The sequence below is a fragment of the Pyrenophora tritici-repentis genome, chromosome 1 (genome assembly GCF_003171515.1).
Source record: "Pyrenophora tritici-repentis strain M4 chromosome 1, whole genome shotgun sequence".
Taxonomy (NCBI): Eukaryota; Fungi; Ascomycota; class Dothideomycetes; order Pleosporales; family Pleosporaceae; genus Pyrenophora; species Pyrenophora tritici-repentis.
Genome location: NC_089390.1, coordinates 1984733 through 2002913, shown reverse-complemented (window position 1 = coordinate 2002913; position 18181 = coordinate 1984733). Strand labels below are relative to the sequence as shown.

General features: G+C 50.7%; 7 protein-coding genes across 7 annotated transcripts; 5 read left to right on the top strand and 2 right to left on the bottom strand.

The window, feature by feature from the left end:
* Positions 1-460: 460 nt before the first annotated feature.
* Positions 461-2710, top strand: PtrM4_008030 (Zn-finger protein; the record flags this gene model as incomplete). The annotated part of the gene is made up of 3 exons (XM_066102865.1): positions 461-1881; positions 1975-2419; positions 2477-2710. 3 exons carry the CDS (start codon positions 461-463, stop codon positions 2708-2710), a joined length of 2100 nt encoding a protein of 699 aa, XP_065965067.1.
* Positions 2711-4444: 1734 nt separating this feature from the next.
* PtrM4_008020 (SH3 domain containing protein) lies at positions 4445-6241 on the bottom strand (the record flags this gene model as incomplete). The annotated part of the gene is made up of 4 exons (XM_001930783.2): positions 4445-5746; positions 5796-5958; positions 6010-6093; positions 6150-6241. The coding sequence occupies 4 exons, from the start codon at positions 6239-6241 to the stop codon at positions 4445-4447; spliced, it is 1641 nt and encodes a 546-aa protein (XP_001930818.1).
* A 2333-nt stretch (positions 6242-8574) lies between these two features.
* On the top strand, positions 8575-8937 carry PtrM4_008010 (uncharacterized protein; the record flags this gene model as incomplete). The annotated part of the gene is made up of 1 exon (XM_001930782.2): positions 8575-8937. One exon carries the CDS (start codon positions 8575-8577, stop codon positions 8935-8937), a length of 363 nt encoding a protein of 120 aa, XP_001930817.2.
* A 1825-nt stretch (positions 8938-10762) lies between these two features.
* Positions 10763-12538, top strand: PtrM4_008000 (uncharacterized protein; the record flags this gene model as incomplete). Its single annotated transcript, XM_066102864.1, has 4 exons — positions 10763-10864; positions 10912-12073; positions 12136-12452; positions 12536-12538. 4 exons carry the CDS (start codon positions 10763-10765, stop codon positions 12536-12538), a joined length of 1584 nt encoding a protein of 527 aa, XP_065965066.1.
* Positions 12539-12977: 439 nt separating this feature from the next.
* PtrM4_007990 (uncharacterized protein) lies at positions 12978-14413 on the top strand (the record flags this gene model as incomplete). The annotated part of the gene is made up of 4 exons (XM_001930779.2): positions 12978-13278; positions 13357-13595; positions 13698-14046; positions 14127-14413. 4 exons carry the CDS (start codon positions 12978-12980, stop codon positions 14411-14413), a joined length of 1176 nt encoding a protein of 391 aa, XP_001930814.2.
* Positions 14414-14695: 282 nt separating this feature from the next.
* PtrM4_007980 (ORC6 domain containing protein) lies at positions 14696-15580 on the bottom strand (the record flags this gene model as incomplete). The annotated part of the gene is made up of 1 exon (XM_001930778.2): positions 14696-15580. The coding sequence occupies one exon, from the start codon at positions 15578-15580 to the stop codon at positions 14696-14698; it is 885 nt and encodes a 294-aa protein (XP_001930813.2).
* Positions 15581-16953: 1373 nt separating this feature from the next.
* On the top strand, positions 16954-17396 carry PtrM4_007970 (Tymo-45kd-70kd multi-domain protein; the record flags this gene model as incomplete). The annotated part of the gene is made up of 2 exons (XM_001930777.1): positions 16954-17210; positions 17267-17396. 2 exons carry the CDS (start codon positions 16954-16956, stop codon positions 17394-17396), a joined length of 387 nt encoding a protein of 128 aa, XP_001930812.1.
* Between the last annotated feature and the right edge of the window lie 785 nt (positions 17397-18181).

Sequence of the window (18181 nt, the reverse complement as noted above, 5' to 3'; positions counted from 1 at the left end):
CGCTGTCGCACGCCATTCTCCCGGCGCCAAAATGGCTCCGCGTGCTTTTGGAAGATAACAAAACGATGGCGCAGGAATATAGCAAGCCGGCCAGGCGTCATGTTATGCGCTTGTTGGCTATCTGGTGTGCATGCACGTCGCTCCTGCCATTTTGGTGGTGGGATAAACGACCAATGACAGCATTCGCAACGAAGCGGGTAATTCGCACGTGATAGGCGGACGGCTTCTTGCATCAGGCACGCTAGTACGAATTCACGACTCACCTTCTCCGATGCTTTCATTCACTGAGGTTTACAGACCTCATTTTTAATTGTAAGTAAAAATCGTCCGAGTCTTTCATATGACGTGACTGTTCTGTTTGCTGGACCCTTAAGTCGCTCTTACCCTATATCCACGCAACCTTGCAAAATGGAAACTTTACATTGCGCACCTTGATGTCCACGCCTGGAACACTGCCATAATGTCAACCGATGAGCCTACAACTCTGCCCCTCCAACCAGAGGACCGATACATGCCAACCATGGCTAACAACTATGTAGACTGCGATCACGATTCGGCTTTTGGCGACGACGACGACTTTGGTACCATCGACCCTATGCTTTCACCCCATCCGGTAGCAGGGACAAAGCGAGAGGCTTGTGAATTGGGAGATGACGCCCAAAAGCCGATCAAAACTACGGGTCCCGGCAGAGAGCACCTTGATTCACAGACGTGCTGTAAACGATGTCCGGAACCCTGCCCAGACGCCTACGACATGCGTCCGGCGAAACGGAAGGCTTCGGTACACAAGGTCGGAGAATACCACCACCACCCCGCCACCGAGTTACATGAGCACATTGAACCAGATTGTCCCTTCCCAGACGATTGTTTCGAGAAGTTCTGTCAGGAATGCATCGTCGACCCACCTTGTCCTTCTGACTGCTCCCTGCCCTGTCCTGCCAACGACTGTCCCAGAGACGACACCTGTTTCGATCCTCGATGCACCCAAGGAAAGGGCCACTGTACAGACGACTGTGTAGATCCTGGATGCACAAAGGCTACTTACCCAGAGGAGTCATGTTTCTGTCAAAAGTGTAACGCGAAACCTTGTCCTCTAGGTGACCCGAACAGCGAGTGCCATTTCGCACATTCGGCCCCGACTCCCGTCGGTACCGTGTACTGTTACGACACCGCGCCTTGTCACTTTCAACATGGTCTCCATGGACACGACAATGACCTATCTTCCTTCGAGACATATCCTTGCTTTTCCCAGACCCATGGGTACAACACTGTTGCCGACGACCTGACCACTGCAACTTCAAGTGCTCCAACGCCAGCACTGTCGCACAGTAACTACACCTCTTTAGAGAGTAATTTCACCATGGAACCTTCTCCAGCACCTGGTCAGACCGCATATTCGCCATATTGCTTTCTGAATGTCTCTGGGGATCACTGTCATATCGATAACTCGTGTTGCCACGGACCAGGCCGACGGTGTGCGGATGCTCCATCAGCCACACAACAGCAACTAGATCTGTGGAACTCGTCAATAGCATCAGGAAATGGACTGGCAAACAACTTTATGAACTTTGGCTTCAACCCAAGTCTGCCGACAAGCCCCATGTCAGCAGACCGGAAATCGATACATTCGAATCACTACAACCTTGACAACTCCATATCGGGTTTCAACGATAACTCCTTCAACGAATCTTGGATGCTGCCGGAATTGGCGTTTCCCCATACCTTGCAGCCTGAAGGCGCATTTGGCGGGGCCAACAAACTCGATTTCCTCGCTTCGGCAATTCAAAACGACCTCTTGCGTCCAGACACGACGACCTCTGTCGGCTCAGGGTCTATGCTTGGTCTTGGATCATCGGACGCACAAACATGTGTCTGCAAATGGTATGTACTTAGACACAGGTCAATACACCATGTCAAACAATCTCATAACACTGTGAATTTGTCTCCAAACCGAACGGCTAACCCTCTTCACAGGCAACATGCTCCTGGCCTCCTCTGTCTTGCCATCTTCGACAGTCCCTCTGCCCTTCACAAACACATCAAGACAGCCCACGTCGACAACTGCACTCACTGTACCTGTCAGTGGGAAGGTTGCGATGCGTCAACCAAAGACTTTAAGCAGCGATCGAAGCTCTCGCGTCACCTCCTCGGCCACGCAGGCTATCGACCATATGCCTGCAGCATCGAAGGCTGCGATAAGACCTTTGCCACTAACCAAGCCAAGGACAACCATGAGCGGACGCATACTGGGGAACGACCATACATGTGTGAACGTTGCGGTTACACAACGACAACGCATACACAATTGCAAACACACATCAGTGCTCTACATGAGGGTAAGAAGCCGCACAAATGCCGCTTCTGCAGTTTCACCTGCGCAGATTCAAGTAACCTGAGTAAACATGAAAGAACGCATCAGGTATGTCACGTCTCAAGGTTCACACATGGCACGACACAGGATACTAACGGAGAACAGACACTACGTCCCTACCGCTGCCCCCACCCTAACTGCACTTTCAAACCGGACTGCCGCTGGGAAAACTTAAAACGCCACCTACGTCGTTCAGGTCATTGTCCCGAACTACTCGTCGACGACAGCATAGAGTATAAATCGTATCGCGAAGGTGTACGGCGTGAGATTGACGATTGGCATAAGAGGAATGTGGACGAGGGCAAGGGGAAGACTGGGAGGAGGAAAAGTAGAGCGTGAAATGGTGGTGTATGAGAGTACTTGAATTACGACAGGGATGATAATCACCAGAAATGTATTGAGCTGCCTTTTTAGTTGCTGTTCTTCTCTCGTCTTCCTGAAGGAGACGCCAAGCAAGAACGGCAAATACGAAAGCCTACAAACAGGTATAGAAATATGAAGCCCATCAGCCCTTCGGGGCCCGACGACGCATGAGCACCATTGCAAACTCAATTATATACAAGACTATTGCTTTCCCATGTAGCCGCACACTGCGCACATGACTGCCGATCATGTTACCAGGGGTACGGTAGTCAGTCAAAGATAACACTCCCGAATTACCCTAAACACACCATAGTACCGAGATCACCACCACGTCCACGTCCACCTTGCAGCCACCAAAAGGAAGATTGCGATCTGCAACCAACAAGAGACCAGAATCCCACTTTGATCAAGAGAGTGCTCGTGCAAAATTTCCGCTGGATGCCCGCTGGATATACCCGCATTTCATTTCCCACCTGAAACGCCTACATATGCGCTGCACAGACACCGATACGAGATGTTGCTATGACAGTGATGTCGTTGGGAGAGACACGAGGACACGTGATACCGGTATAACCGTGACTTTCTGCATTGGATTATTTGCCCTATACACCCCTCTCACTTGCACCATCTCGACGCCACAAACACTCTAGGCCCCCGACGCTGCACAACACCAGCAACGACAATGAAACAAAACTGCCAATCTAGAGGTACCTCTTACCTCTCTAATAAGAATAAGGCACCAATTTACAAGAGCAGGCAAGGGATATCTGGATATCATAGAAGAAGAAAAAACGTTATAATCAAGTGTAAAGCGCAAAAAAAGACAAAAGCCAAAAAGAGCCAAGCACCCATGAACCCATTCCCTCAAAGAGTAAAGCCGTAGACGTGGGGGAAGGAGGACAAAAAAGCTTCCTTTTTTATATACAAAACTATCTTGTTTCCCTTATCCAAGGTCTGCAGCTTTTTGCTGGCTCCTTCTCTCTCACTCGGTATAACAACGAAAACAAGAGCCTGCCAGAGAAGACGAAGAAAAGACAAAGAAGGCAGGTCGGTCGCAGATTGTAAAATATACGACCGGAGGGTGGGGTATAGAACGGAAAAACGTCAGCCAGCCGGAGAGGGGAGGAGAATTTGAAGAAGGAGGATTCGCGTCTCGTTTGTAGTATCCAACGTCGAGAGTAGATACAATGTGCGATGGCGAATGGGCGGGCAAAGGAGTGTAATTAGACACTAGGCTGCGAGCAGTCTGTCGTTCGCCGAGATCGTCAGAAAAGGACAAGAACAAAAGTAATGAAATGGTGTGTGGGTTGGCCGTGATGTGCAGAGGCGGCTTGATGTATTGGTGTGTGAGTGTGACGTCGGAGGCGGCGCGGAATCCAGGGTCGAGAAAAGGAACCCGCGATAGATATACAGACGGCCGGAGATGATTGGGGATCAAGAATCGAAATTGAACAACGGGGAATGGGACAACGCGTAAAAAACATGATCGTGGCGACATTACTATCTGTGCACAGAGTCGATAAGCGTACTAGAGCCGGGGGAGTGAGCATCTGGCGTCCTCGCAAGTAGCGGCCATGTGACCGACGATGGTGGTGCGGATACGACACGGCGTTTGCTCTTGCTATCGCCTCGCCGTTGATGAGTCGAGTGACTCGGAGTGGGAGACGGAGAAGCATCTAGGGTACGTTAACAGACAAGTCACGGAGGGCATTAATAGGGGCTTGGAGGAGGCATTCGATCACCTCCACTCCCTTGCCCTCCAATGTCCGCCGTGCTGTCTCCCTCAATAGTTTTTCGCCAGTGCTGCGGCAGGCACACGCATACCAAGGGGAAAGCCTTGATTTCGCTATCGGACTCGACGTACGAACGTTTGCTTCCGTTGCTTACGCCTGAGTCGCGCTGCTCGGCTTTACGTGCCTCCCACTGCTCTGCAGACTCTGACAGTCTTACACCAGTCGCCCAACCATCATCCCAGATACCAACAACCTTGAGCATATCTCCTCTTTCAAGTTCAAATTCATCACCAGCGCGGGGTTGGTATGCCCACAGGGTGGCAACGGTATCGTTCGGATGGATGTCGTCCTGAGAATAGTAATCCTTGAAAAACTGAAGCTGCTCGGACTGTCCAGAAGCGACGCCATCTGGACTAGAGAAGTTGCGTGCCTGGTCAGATCCGGACAAGGGCGAGGAGGCGGAGCCCAGGGCGGAGTGGCTTGAAAGTGAACCTCCTCGTTTTGGAAGATTTCCGGCTAGATGTCCACGTATCGATTCCGGTGAGTCGTAGACACCGATTTGAGAACCACCGTACGTAGTCAGGCGACCACCCCGTTCGCTGTTGCCGGCCGACGTGGTGGACCCCTCCAGAGCTGCCATGCGCTGAACACGGGCGCCAGGGAGAATGGTGGCAGGCGTGTGTGCATCACCTCCGTAGCTCATTGGCGGCAGAGCATTTGCTTTTGGAGAGGGCCGCCGTGATGGAGAAGGCGTGTTGAAGACGCTGTCGATTTGAGTGTGCTTGCGTTTCCGCATGGCCATGCAGCAGAAGATTACACCTGCGATGATGAGGGCAGCGCCAATGAGCGATCCAATAACGATACCCGCAATAGCTCCTCCAGACAAACCAGTTTCAGTCTTCTTTCCACCATTTCCTGCGCCAGCCGTAGAACCGGGGGATCCAGATGCAGTGCTGGTAGGGAAGACGGGAGGCATTGAGATGGTCGTAGGGAGATTGACGCCTGCACATCGCTGTTCGACCTTGGCATTGACACAGCAGGTGTCTGTCGAGTTTGCGGTGCTACCGGCGCAAAAACCGCAGAGCCCCTGAAGGTTACCTTGATATCCACACTCTTCGGGTTCGTTCTTTACTGCATCGATGCACGTGTTACTGAGCGAGTCGGCGGGATTCGAACAGCGAGCGAAGTCTGAGCGGATCTGTGGAACAGCATTGTTGCCTGGCCTTCCGCATAGCTCTGGGCTTGATACGATTACCTGCTCACTTATAGCAAAATCGGCCTGGAATTGATCAGCACTGCGATAAGTACAGGGTGTAGCGTCCACATACACAAGCGCCAGCACATAGCGGTGTCGCGGCCCTGTCGCTGAGGCGGCACGACGTCTTGGAAGCCTGGATTATGGCATTGCACAGGACGGTTGTTGTATAGCGGGCATAGAGGTTAGTGGTGTTGGTTAGGTTAACGCTCGAGCAGCCTAAGATGTCCTCATATCTGTGACATGTTAGCAGGGCGATTAAGAGCCATTGCAGGGACTAGACTGACTGTCGCTGGGCGTATTGAGTCCCAATATAGTCTCGTATACGGTCATCGAAAGACCTTGTGTCGGATACGTATTTGAGGAAGGGACTGGGGGGAAAACATGTCAGTACACAATTGGCATGCCAGAAAAAGGTCGGACATACAAGTTGCCCGTCAGATTCGTATCGACAGAGGCCGACGTAAAGGCCGGGCAGGCGGTCGAGCCTTGGAGCGAGACGCAGGTGCGCTGGGCCATTGTTGACGGTACAACGGCGGCGAGAATGGCGAGGACGGCAATCCTTTTCACACCAGCGCGGGATTCCTTGTGGCGACAAGAGGCACGACCACGTCTTGGGCAATCTCCGGGCAGGCATGTAGGACTCGCATCGTCATGTTGGCGCAGGCATGGGCGCATCGTGGGTATATTTGGCACGTGTAGAAGCTGTTTGGCTTGTCGATAGATGTCGTGTCTGGGGCGAGACCGGTGGGGACTAAGGCTATCGACGTCTTGGGCCAGTCAGAGACGCGCAGCTTCACTTGTCCATTCGCGGCAGATAGATGGGGGCGCCTGGTTTAGTGTATCTATGAAGAGGTCGGCCAAGATGATTAGAAAATAGTGACCGTGTCCAGTGGAGAGTGGACGGGTCGAAGAAGAAAAAGACGCGGGTGCTGGGTCGCAACTGGCAAAAAAAAAGAGCGTAGTGGGTAGGGGAGCTGCGACGGCCGCAGGAGAGGAAGGCACGATTGGGGGAGCAGCACGCGAAGGAGGAGGAGGCTGCGTGCGGCTAGCACCCCGGCCACCTGACCAGGATCCCCAAGCATGGACCTGTTGTTTGATTGGGCTGACCCTGCCGGCCGGAAATGAGTACCTGGCCTAATTATCTCTAAAACTGGCCCAGAATATCTCTCCGATGCTTTTCGTCTCAGCTTGCGCCCGACCTCGTGACATCTCAACATGTCGTAGCAGGTAACGCGTGCGCTGCCACTCAAGTCGGCCATGGTCAATCTAAAAGATGTGGTACGCTGTGCTGCAGCCCCAGACCGAGAGACTCGACGGCACTGTACTGCACATGTACATACGTACAGCTGGCGTGCATGTACCCCAGTTCGGTATAGCGCTGACTTTTTTCATGTCATCTACACGACTGACGAATCCACTGCCCTCTGTTTCTATCGGGCCTGTCAATCCAAATGTGCTGCTCTCTCGCCAGGCTCGTCTTCTGCTCGCACTGTTGCAGCGCATGACGGCGAATTTGTCTCACGCACGTCTGCGCGACCTGTGGAGGTGTTTGGAACAAGGTCCTGTGGGGCTGCCGACGCCTCCAACCTTGGCCTTAGCACTGCTACGCCTCTGTTTACTTCATGCGACTCCGGGTACCTGGCCAAATGTCCCACCGCCTGTCCACCTTCACTCCTTTATGCGTTGCCATGTTGACGTAAGTACAGTATCATGACTAGTTGACAGCAGTTCGCAGACGGCTCGTCAAGGCCTGGAGAAGAAATTCTGTCCGCTTGGGACTGAAGCTCTCCTACCATTTCACGCTAAGCCTCGCGCCCGTTGTGTCTCGAGCTTTGCCCACTCCGGACTAATCAACGGCCCGCTCCTGAACTTTGCTGCCGATCCTCTTGCGCCCCAGACAGATCTGCCCAGCGAGGCCCTGTGTCACCTCTTTACCTTTCGCCAACAAAGTAGCTTTGGTATATTTTGCGCTACCACACTGCCTGCCGCGTATGCTAACTACCGCAAAGGCATGCCAAGACCAAACCTCGACTAATGCTGCACTAGGGTTTCTCTACGTCACAGTCTATCAGCCAGCAAGCATCGCCCGCCATCCTTCTGTGCAGCATCCTACTATGCCGTCAGCCTCATCAAACACGCCCAGAAGACGACTTGTTTGAGACTGCGATTGATCTTTGCCTGGGCAACAGCCCACGTAGTGTATGCGCGGTGCGTACATTATCTTTGGTTCTTCACCTTTTTCTAGCTTTGCAGTCAGACAACCTAGCCCCTTATGATATCAATACATTCTTCACATCCATCCCATCTTACTTATCCAAAATCTTCTGTGCTTCTCTTATCTTTCTTCTGCCTAAAGTTCCACTTTTACATCTAGAGTATCTGTTATGATTTGTAATGCTTCAACATGTTTGGTGTCTCTCGCCTTAGGGCTTCCGACACTGCCCGTTTGATTCGAGTAACACTGGGGGCACACTCAATGCAAGGCATCTAGACTAGATAGCCAAGCCCTGGTCTGATTCTACTTGATCTACCCGTAACTCGTAACTCTTGATACCGCTAACCCGAGTGTAGTCGTGTACTACCAAAAATCACATCCGGGGTATACAACGTTTATCCATGCTGATGAAAAACAAACCGCCTGGGCGTCTAATCAAGCTAGACTAGGACCGCTCCGAGGTAGCTCCGAACTCAATGCAGCTCTTCTGGAGCGTCTCATTGATCACTGCCACAGGTTGATGCAGTTGATTCCTCCTGTCTGTGGTTGACTTGACTGATCCGATACCCTTGTAGCACATTCTACGCTAATTCATTCTACTGCCCTGTAAGAAAGACTTATGTGGTTCGTAATCATGGTCGTACGTGTGCCTGTCAACATGAGGATAGTGGTTACATCGAGCAATAGGTTCGACTGTATTCTGCTGTACAATGGCGACGTATCTCTCAACAACATACTCGTTTCTCAGTCGGGCGATCACGTCGGAATTGTAGACTGGGAATGCACTGTTGTAGTCCCATTCTGGTGCTCGTGTCAGATGCCACAGTTTCTCGACGGCCACGTTCTCGTTCCCCGAGGGTTCCAACCGCCTAACATCCAAGCGTACTCTTCCATGAAATTTTATGAAGAGAAGCTCCAGGCATACGAGCTGACCCGTCTTCGCTACCTCTTTATTGAGGAGATGGGAAGGCAATGTCCTGAATGGGTAAGCAGCTAGCGAGAGCGTTTCAAGAAAAGGGATGTACTGGTCGCTATAGAGACAGCTACCAATGACCTGAAGTGGGGGATGCTCGATGCATAGCTGGACACTGCAGGGCAGCATCGGGAGTTGAAGAGTACCTTGCCAGAAGCGATGTGCATGAGATCATTCAAGATGGACTATCCATGTTGATTGAGAAGTAACTTGTTAGAAGCCATGCGAATGATATCATTTACGATGGAGAGCGTTTAGAAACAATCTTTACTGTTTTCAACATCCTATGAATGCTCCACTTCATAATTAAGTGTGCTAATTGTCATCGTGAATCAAATCGCATAAATATGTGCATACGTAAAGTAGAAAATACTGCCCGAATGCTTGGTTCTGGAAATGTTATACGAAGATGCGCTCGTTTTCAATAAGACTTTTGTTGTCGATCGAATTTAGCGTGATCCCCCAAATTTCGCAGGAGACGATCGCTTCTGCTAATGAGAGGTCGGAGGAACAGACTCCACTGTGGCTTACTAAGATCGTTCAGGCCTCCTATACGTAGGCATGCGAATCCTTCCTGCCTACATACGTAACCAGCAAGTTGCCTGGAATAATTGCAAAAACATTTCTGCCTAACGAGCTTCGATGTCGATTCAGCGTCGTTGTATAAAATACTCGTATCAGTCTCAATCACACATTAACCACGCATTAAGTAACCTCCAGATCCCACAGCCAAAATGACCATCACCGAGATAGCGCTCCTCCGTCTTTACCCAACCACCTCACTTGTCACCCCAGACCTCCGGTCGAAACTCGCACACGCAGCGACCGTCATGCGACAGCACACGAGCCGCCCAGTCTACTACCTGCAACAGATCGAGGATCCATCCTACATCTACATAATCACAGAATGGGAATCTCTGGCCTCTCACATGGAAGACTTCATACCTAGCCCGGCCAACCAGAATTTACTTCAGAGTTTGCAAGGTCTACTTACCGTGGAGTGGCTATGGCACATTGAAACCCCGCTCTCTGACCTTCCACTACCGGTAACGCAAGCGGAAGCGGAAGTGGAAGCTGCGGTCAATGGACAGCGCGTTTGGAGTCTCATTCGTCACGTGATCAAGGCTGATGAGAAACACCGGTTTCAAGGTCATTTTGATACCAAGAAAGGTTATCTGCAAGATTTCGTTACAGAGGGGAACATTGGTGGGGGCTGGAGAGTCGATGGTGAAGGAGGAAAGGACGAGTTTGTATTGATTTGTCCTTGGAAGAGTGTGGAGCAACATGTTGAGTTCGGCAAGACGGAGGGGTTTGGGGAGTATGCGAGGATCAGGGAGTGTGTTGAAGAGGTGGATATTAGACATGGAATGCTTTTAGATATTTGAGGGGTTATGGTTTGGCCTAGTGTAGAGACTAGTGGGGCTTTTTTTGGAGAGCGGGGTAGATTCGGGTGGTGAGACGTACTTGAAGGTCTTCTATGGCTACGTAATTATCTCAGTGATGGGTATTCACATTATGCTTCCCTTATACTAGTTCGATACAGTAACTCTATGTGAAAGGATCACACTGCACCTCTTATAGCTTCTGTCAGAAAGATGGATCAGTATCAGCTGTCGACAGTGTTGATAGTGTTTCGCGCAGCTCGAAGGTGGGAGAAATTGCTGATAAGCAGGTTCCGTTATCTTCGGAACGTTCCGACAAGACCCCTCACGAGCATGCGTGATCGGAAAGAGCATCTTCTATCTTAGGACGCCTGATATGGCAGGTATAAGTACATATCCTAGGCTTGCTGCCCCAGCTGCCTGTTTATCTAATTGATTCATCTGCCCTATGCTTTACCGAGTCTAAGATGGATTTCTCGCCGGATTTACTACCACATGTGAGGTACATGCCTCCCGGTCATGTCGCCGCAGTCGCTATTGCTGCGGGATTGGCTTTCTTATTCTACCAGGTAATTCTGGCATTGATTCCTATTGATACACCAACTAATACGCACAGCTGCTCACTCGTACCGATATTGCATACATCAAAGGTATCCCAGAAATCCCAGGAGCGCTTCCAATCACCGGCCATCTCACCCAGCTTGGAGCTGACCATGCAACCGTATGCGAAAAGTGGTGGCGCCATTATGGCAATTCTGTCTTTCAGATTCGGCTAGGAAACACACGTGCAGTCGTCGTCAGCTCTTTTGAGGACTGCAAGAAGATTCTCGTGTCAAACGCACAAGGACTGATCGATCGGCCAAAGTTGTATACTTTCCATGGACTCATATCATCAACACAGGGATTCACAATTGGAAGCTCGCCGTGGGACGAGAGTTGCCGCAATAAGCGCAAGGCTGTGTCGACTACACTGAGCAAAGGCATGATGAAGAATTATTACAACATGTTTGATTTGGAGTCCTACTGCATCATCAAAGATCTCGATCGTGACAGCAAAGGTGGGGATGTAGAAGTCAGCATCCGTCCATATATTCAACGATACGCTCTTAATACCACACTTACGCTCTGCTACGGTATTCGTATGGATGCCGTCTACGACGATCTGCTTCGCGAGATACTCGAAGTTGGATCTGCAATCTCACTTCTCCGCTCAGCGTCTGAAAATTATCAAGACTATATTCCTATTCTACGATATCTTCCCAACAATGAGAAGAACCGGAGGTCGAAAGAGTTGCGTGAGAGACGCGACAAATATCTCAACTCTCTTCTAGAAAAGGTTCGTGATATGATCAAGAAGGGTACCGAGAAACCCTGCATCAGTGCGGCTATCCTCAAGGACGAGGAAACGCGTCTTACAGGCGTGGAAGTAAGCTCGATATGTCTCTCCCTTGTATCTGGCGGCTTTGAGACTATCCCCGGCACACTTGTGTCTTGCATTGGCTCCTTATCTACACCAGAAGGGCAGATATATCAAGACCGCGCGTACCAAGAGATCCGCAAAATGTATCCAACCGATGAGGCACTGAGAGAAGCATGGGCAAATGATTTCGAGAAAGAAGACGTACACTATTTGAACGCTATTGTAAAAGAAGCAGGTCGCTACTATACCGTCAGTAACATGAGTCTGCCACGTAAGACGGCTAGCGATATACAGTGGGGCGATGCCATAATACCAAAAGGAACAATGGTTTTGATCAACGCGCAAGCTGGAAACCACGGTAAGCTATACCGACTAAATCTACACCATGCCCAGCATACGTACTTAGCTGATCCTCTACAGACACAGACTACTGGGGCCCTACAGCCGCAACATTCAACCCAGAACGCTGGCTCAACCCGCCAACCCCCTCCTCCTCATCAAACTCCTACACCCCCACCAACAAGACAGCGAATCCGCCTCATCTTTCATTCGGTGCAGGCTCGCGGTCCTGCCCCGGCGCCCTCATCGCCAGTAAACTCATCTACGCAGCTTTGTTTCGGCTGCTCAGTCTGTATAAGATCGAGGCGAGTGAGAGACATCCGCCGAATACGGATTATGTGGATTATAATGCGATTAAGAGTGCGCTAGTGGCTATTCCGCGGGATTTCAGTGTCAGGGTGAGCAAGAGAGGGGACGGGGAGTTGGTGAGGGCGGTATTGGGGGGAGGGGGAGAGAAGGACAGGGGGGGTTTTATAAGGAGTAAGTGGGGGAGGTATCGAGAAGTGGAATGGGAGTAGGCTTGTTGATAGTTTGTGTTGCGTTGGTGAAGTCATTAATCTTCGTAGATTGAGTGCATATAAAACCCTACTCAATATCTCCATGAGTCTCTGTTTCTCACGCCTAGATTGTTATCTGTAATTTCGGGGCTCTTTCGCATCACCATTGTTATCAACTTTCAGTCACTTGCTATTGGTCCCCAAATTGCAATGTCGTACGAAAATTTATTTCCGGTGTCATTTTCTTCAGTCGTACTCTCCAATTACATATAGGGACCCTGCCGTTTGCTCTTCTCTTTCACTACGCTTCACTACCACGTGCAGCCATGAAGCTGGCGCCTAGCACCTAGCGCGCTCGCCCATCGGTATAACCACTTCGAATACGCATTTTCTGGCGATCACACCACTTGTCACTCGCAACTGGACATGAGGCTCCAAGCCGCCTTAGGCGTAATCCTTACCCTTGCTGCCCTCGTTATCAGGGGGAGGATCAATATTACATCACTGACAACGTGGTTTCCGGATACTCCTCACGCTCTCAAACTGGATAGACGCGGAGACTTCGACCCTTCGAGATGGGCCGATCAAGCAACATGGGACAAGTACATCAGGAAAGGCGAACGCCTACTCTGCCTCATGGCCGCATCCGACAGAGCCGCCGGATATCTCGAAAAAGACCCCCGCAACCCGCCTTCTGCAGCAAGCAGATGGATCGGAGATATTAGGAGTGTGTATTGATAAACTCCCCCCCCCCATCCCACCTGTCACATTGGTTCCACTGACAAAATTTCTTTCCTCCCAAAAGACGAGCTGGAGATGTGGTACTGGCACGAAGCCTACATCGAAGTAGACTGGGACTGCGACTTCGAGGCCGCAGGACTGAAGACCGCTTTCGATGGCTTGGAACTTAATTCGCTGCCTTTGCACGACGAAAACGGCGTTCCGATCGGCGACAACAATTGCTGGAATATCCATCACTATGACGGCCAAAGTGATGAGGAGATCAAGGACCAGAAGTATACGGTCAATGGGAAAGAGTACACTGTAAGGACGCGCGAAATTTCCACAGGACCTAGATGCTCTCTATGCGTTTATGCTGCAACCAAATTACTCACCTAGTAATCACATCATTAACATCTACCCCAGGCCACAGGCGGACACTACGAATTCGCCATCAATCACCCAGGTGGGTTGATCTTCGCAAGAGACATCATGAACCCGCGTTCCGCTGTCACCGATCTTGGATACTGGGACCATCCAGCAGCTCCCGACGAGCTACCTGAGTTGCAGTACTGTTCTGATGTCCTATGGGCCTATTGGGTGCGCGATAACCCCAATGTCAAAAAACTCCGTGTCTATGGTGCGAAGGATGTCGTCAACGATGACACTGTCTTGCTTGTGACGCGCGCAATGAGGGATATGGGGAAGAGTGCGCTGGAGGCTTGGCCCGGTGTCGAGTTTGCGTATGGGACGGATGGGTTTAGAGCTTTGATCGGTATGTATAGCGTTTTGCCCCTGTCCGAGGAATGAGGGAATGACATGGAGGACGTGTACTGACTTTCTTCTCTTCTATAGGGTCACCCATTGGCGCCACCGCTGCACATATGCTTGTGACGCATAAAGCGGAGTTGGGCGTCAAGTGGATCACTAGAGTGATTATCGTTAAGAACAATATTTCTCCTCGTAAGAACAGGAGGATCGGAACACGTATGCACATATTCTTTACGATTGAAGATGTCCCTCAGGACGACATTAGTGACCCAGACAATTCTGAAGCTGTCAAGCGTTATGTGGAGAGGGATCTCAGCGGGATGAGCAATGAGAAGGATATCGCCCGGGTTCACACAGTGAGGGACAGGTAGAGCTGTCGCACCCAAATGTACGAATGGTCAACGAATGATTACTAGCGCACATTATTGGAGAGATCATTATGCAATTGAACTATGCCCCTGCCTCCATCTCCTGCACACGCGCCAGGATATTTTCTTTCCAAACCATATAATCTTCCTGCTGTCGCTCACCCAGATAATCAGTCGCGTCCTGCATCATAGTGCCTAAACCAATATAATCGCTCCCACCAGACCGAACACCCTTATTTTTCCCACTGTTACCTACACTCTCAGTCGTCTCCACCCCCCTCCATCTCATCCCCCTTCACCCTGCGGTGTCACGCTCTCAAACCACTGCATCTGCAACCACCCCTCCTCCCTCGCCATACCCATGGTCTCCTCAACTACCGGCACCACGTCTTCTTTCACACTTCCCTTTGCCTCTGGCAGCGTCAACACCGTACCCACCGCCTTATTCACCCAAACATTATACTGCTCCGGTGTGACATCTACATCTCTCATGCGCGAGAAGACGAGCAGGAAAACCACGACCACGAGACTAAACGTCCGCGTATTGCTTACATCCCCGTAGTTGTTGGTCGTACTACGTCGCGGCCGTTTACTTGGTGTTTCCGATGCTGCAGCTGCCATGCGCGCTAGTAGTGGATATATCGATTCTACGCCTGTGTATACGTGTGGGATTGAGGCCGGATAATTGAAAGATTTGGCGAGAGCTCTTATCATGGGCCCAACCCACTCTGGCGCCTCGCCATTGGTCTCGCTGGCTTTCAGCGCCGTACGCGGTGTCTTTTTCCCACTCAATGGTGTCTTGGGCGTATTGCGCGCGGATGCAGGGGCAGAGGTGGTGGCTTTACGCGGTGTCTGAGGGTCTGATCGTGTGCTACTTGTGGCGTCTGGGAGTGCGCTGCTGAGGTAGTTGTAGAGTTTCTTGTAGATGCGTGGGGGACACGGTGGGCGGGATGTGATGGCAGGGAGATTGAGTCGTTTCTTGAGTCGTTCGCAGGCTAGTTGGGCGCAGGCGTATGGGCGGGCAATTTCTTCGTCGGGTTTCATGGAGGTTGCGACACTGCGGGAGCGAGTGAGTAGCGATAGGGCTAGTTCGATGAGTTCGGGTGGTAGGGGCCCGCTGAGTGCAGGGACGAGACCTGTGAGGGCTTGTTCGATGTTTGCGCGACTCATTTTGGTTGGTATTCCGGGATTCGATGTTTGGTGGGAGATATGTGATTTGGTTGGTGTTTCTGGCGCGTGCGTATGGCATCTCCGTCACGTTCTCACGTGGACGCTAGACCTGTTCTTGACTAGTGTGAGCATGGCTTTCGATGTTGTTAGTGTCAATCCTGGCCTGGGACTTCCACTACATCACAAGCTTTTTTTGTCACCGAAGAACCAGTTTTATGATTGTTGACTATTTCCATCGGCAGTGTAAGGATGACGGCGACGAAACGCCACCAGCCCCTTACTTCATCGAGTCGAGCACATGCATCTCAATACTACTGGAGAACATTGCGCAAGGCGACTGGTCTTGCGCCACTTCCGTCCACACACAACTCCTCCAAGTGTCGTGTCTGCCTCTCTATTTCTGTCTCTTCTTCGGAAACCCCATTGAGATCAAGCTCAATTGCACTTGGTCTATTCAGTCGACGCCATCTCCTATGTTTCTCAAACACTGCATTGCTTGTATCGTCAAACAGGGCAGTGCCCTCAACTGTGCCTGTGCCTAGATTCCCAAAATACGTTCGTATGACTGGGTCCAGTACCACAACTCTGGACGCTACAATTCTCCAGTATTTTCGTCATACGGTTACAGTAGCACCTACACCACTCACCGCCATGGCTAGCCAATCGGTCTGCGCGCTCAAGTAGAGAAGAAGCAGCAAACCACGCCAAGTATGCTAATGCTATTCTATAGACGTAGAGTTCGCGCCATGCCGCAGTTGCTAACGTCTCGAATACATTCATACGTAGTACCAAGTATGCGCATTCGAGCGGTCAAGGCTCTTTTACCTCTAGACACGTCAAGCCATCCTGACCGACTTATGAGTAGATGGCTCCTGACCGCAGCTCTTTAACTTGATAGGATGTTGCCGCAAGTGCACTTCTCAGGATGGCGAAGGTGACATCGAGTCAGTAACGTTGTGCGACTTCCAACGTCTGCCATTGGAAGGAACGGAGGTACCATAGCCACGCCGAGGACGGGTACTTGCATTTTGACAGCTTGGTTACAACTGGCAGGTGATATAGGCCAGGTGAGGTGGGTTCAGGTGAGAGAGGGCATGAGGGCACGAGATCAGGTAGGATCGGGTGAGAGTATAAGCCCATGGCAGGACGAGCTCCACTATGATATATAAACTTCAATCTGCTCCTCAGCCTTCTCTTTCAAACATCACAATCAAACATCCAAAGGATTACTACGCACCTCACAACAACACTTGAATACTTCTAGTACACTTCAACGTTACCTGTCATCCATCAAACTCTCGTAACAGCACCAGCTCCACAGCCAATTCAAGCCTGTTTATTCTCTGACTGAAACATCACCACCTGTATCCAAGATGTATTTCACCAACATCCTTGCCACTCTCCTCTCGGCCCTCCCTATTACCCTCTCCGCACCTGCAACCGGCATCCAGGCCCGCTACGACGACCCATACCAATGCGGCTACGTCCTCACCAAGCCCAAGAGCAGCGTCTTCGCTGGCCTCTCCGCATATTCATCCTGTACTCCCATCTACTACAACGAGTCCATCCCAGGATATCAAGATGCCTACGCCTATAGTGTATTCGGAGGATGTCGCTGCAATTTCTACGTGTAGGTGCCAAACACCATTATGAACTCAACGTTCTACTGATACTGACCGTGTGCAGGAGCGACACTCAGTGTGCTGAGGCTGCGACTCGTCAGTCCTACGAGGGCCCGACACCTGGTGAGCCCGGCCAGGAGCCTTGCTTCGAGGAGCCTAAGCCCAAGTGGTACACTTGCGCTCGGACTGGTTGAGTATGATGGTCATCACGGCGGCCCTTATCGACTTTAGTGTCTACTTTCCTTGCATTTTCTGGTAATACTTTGCGACTCTTCAAAAAGTCTTTGGCAGTTAGATTCCTTCAAAAGTTAGCGATCTATGGTTATGGTGATCGGCAAATTCGAGTCTATTCCGAGCCAAGGCATGGGAGTTCAAAGGCTGGGTGAGGGATGAAAAGTTTCTGGTTTGGTACTTGATCGATTTTGATCCTAAGAGTCGAAATACCCTCTTTTTCTTTGGTTTATCAAGTCTTTCGGAGGCTATGACCATCAGCAGCAGCTATACCTTGAGCATATCATTGGCAAGCTTACGATCATAATCTATCTAACAATATGATATCTGATTTCAGCATTGATCTCTACCCGTCTCCGGGTCTGTGTGTTTCTCTTACAATTCTTCAACTCTCTACAAGATCAGGTATCGCTCCTAATTGAACGATGTATAGATTGCGTGATTATTGCAAACGTCATCAAACTTGATGTTGCCACTTAGGGCCCATGGTTCGTGGTCCCTGCGTTGTTAGTACCAGGTACCGTATCTTGTACGGCCAGAGCAATCCACTGCACCTTCCGTAATAGTCCGCCATTGCAGTCCCGTTCAGCAAAGATCAACAGTAGGGTCTTCTTTACTTTTCCAACAAGTGCCGGAATCGCTCTTTCTACCAAACAGCTCCACTAGTTCCTTCCCCTCACGATCTTCCGATCTTCTGCATCCCCGCTTCTGCAACCTATCCTCACAAGCTCTTGGCGACATCGAGATT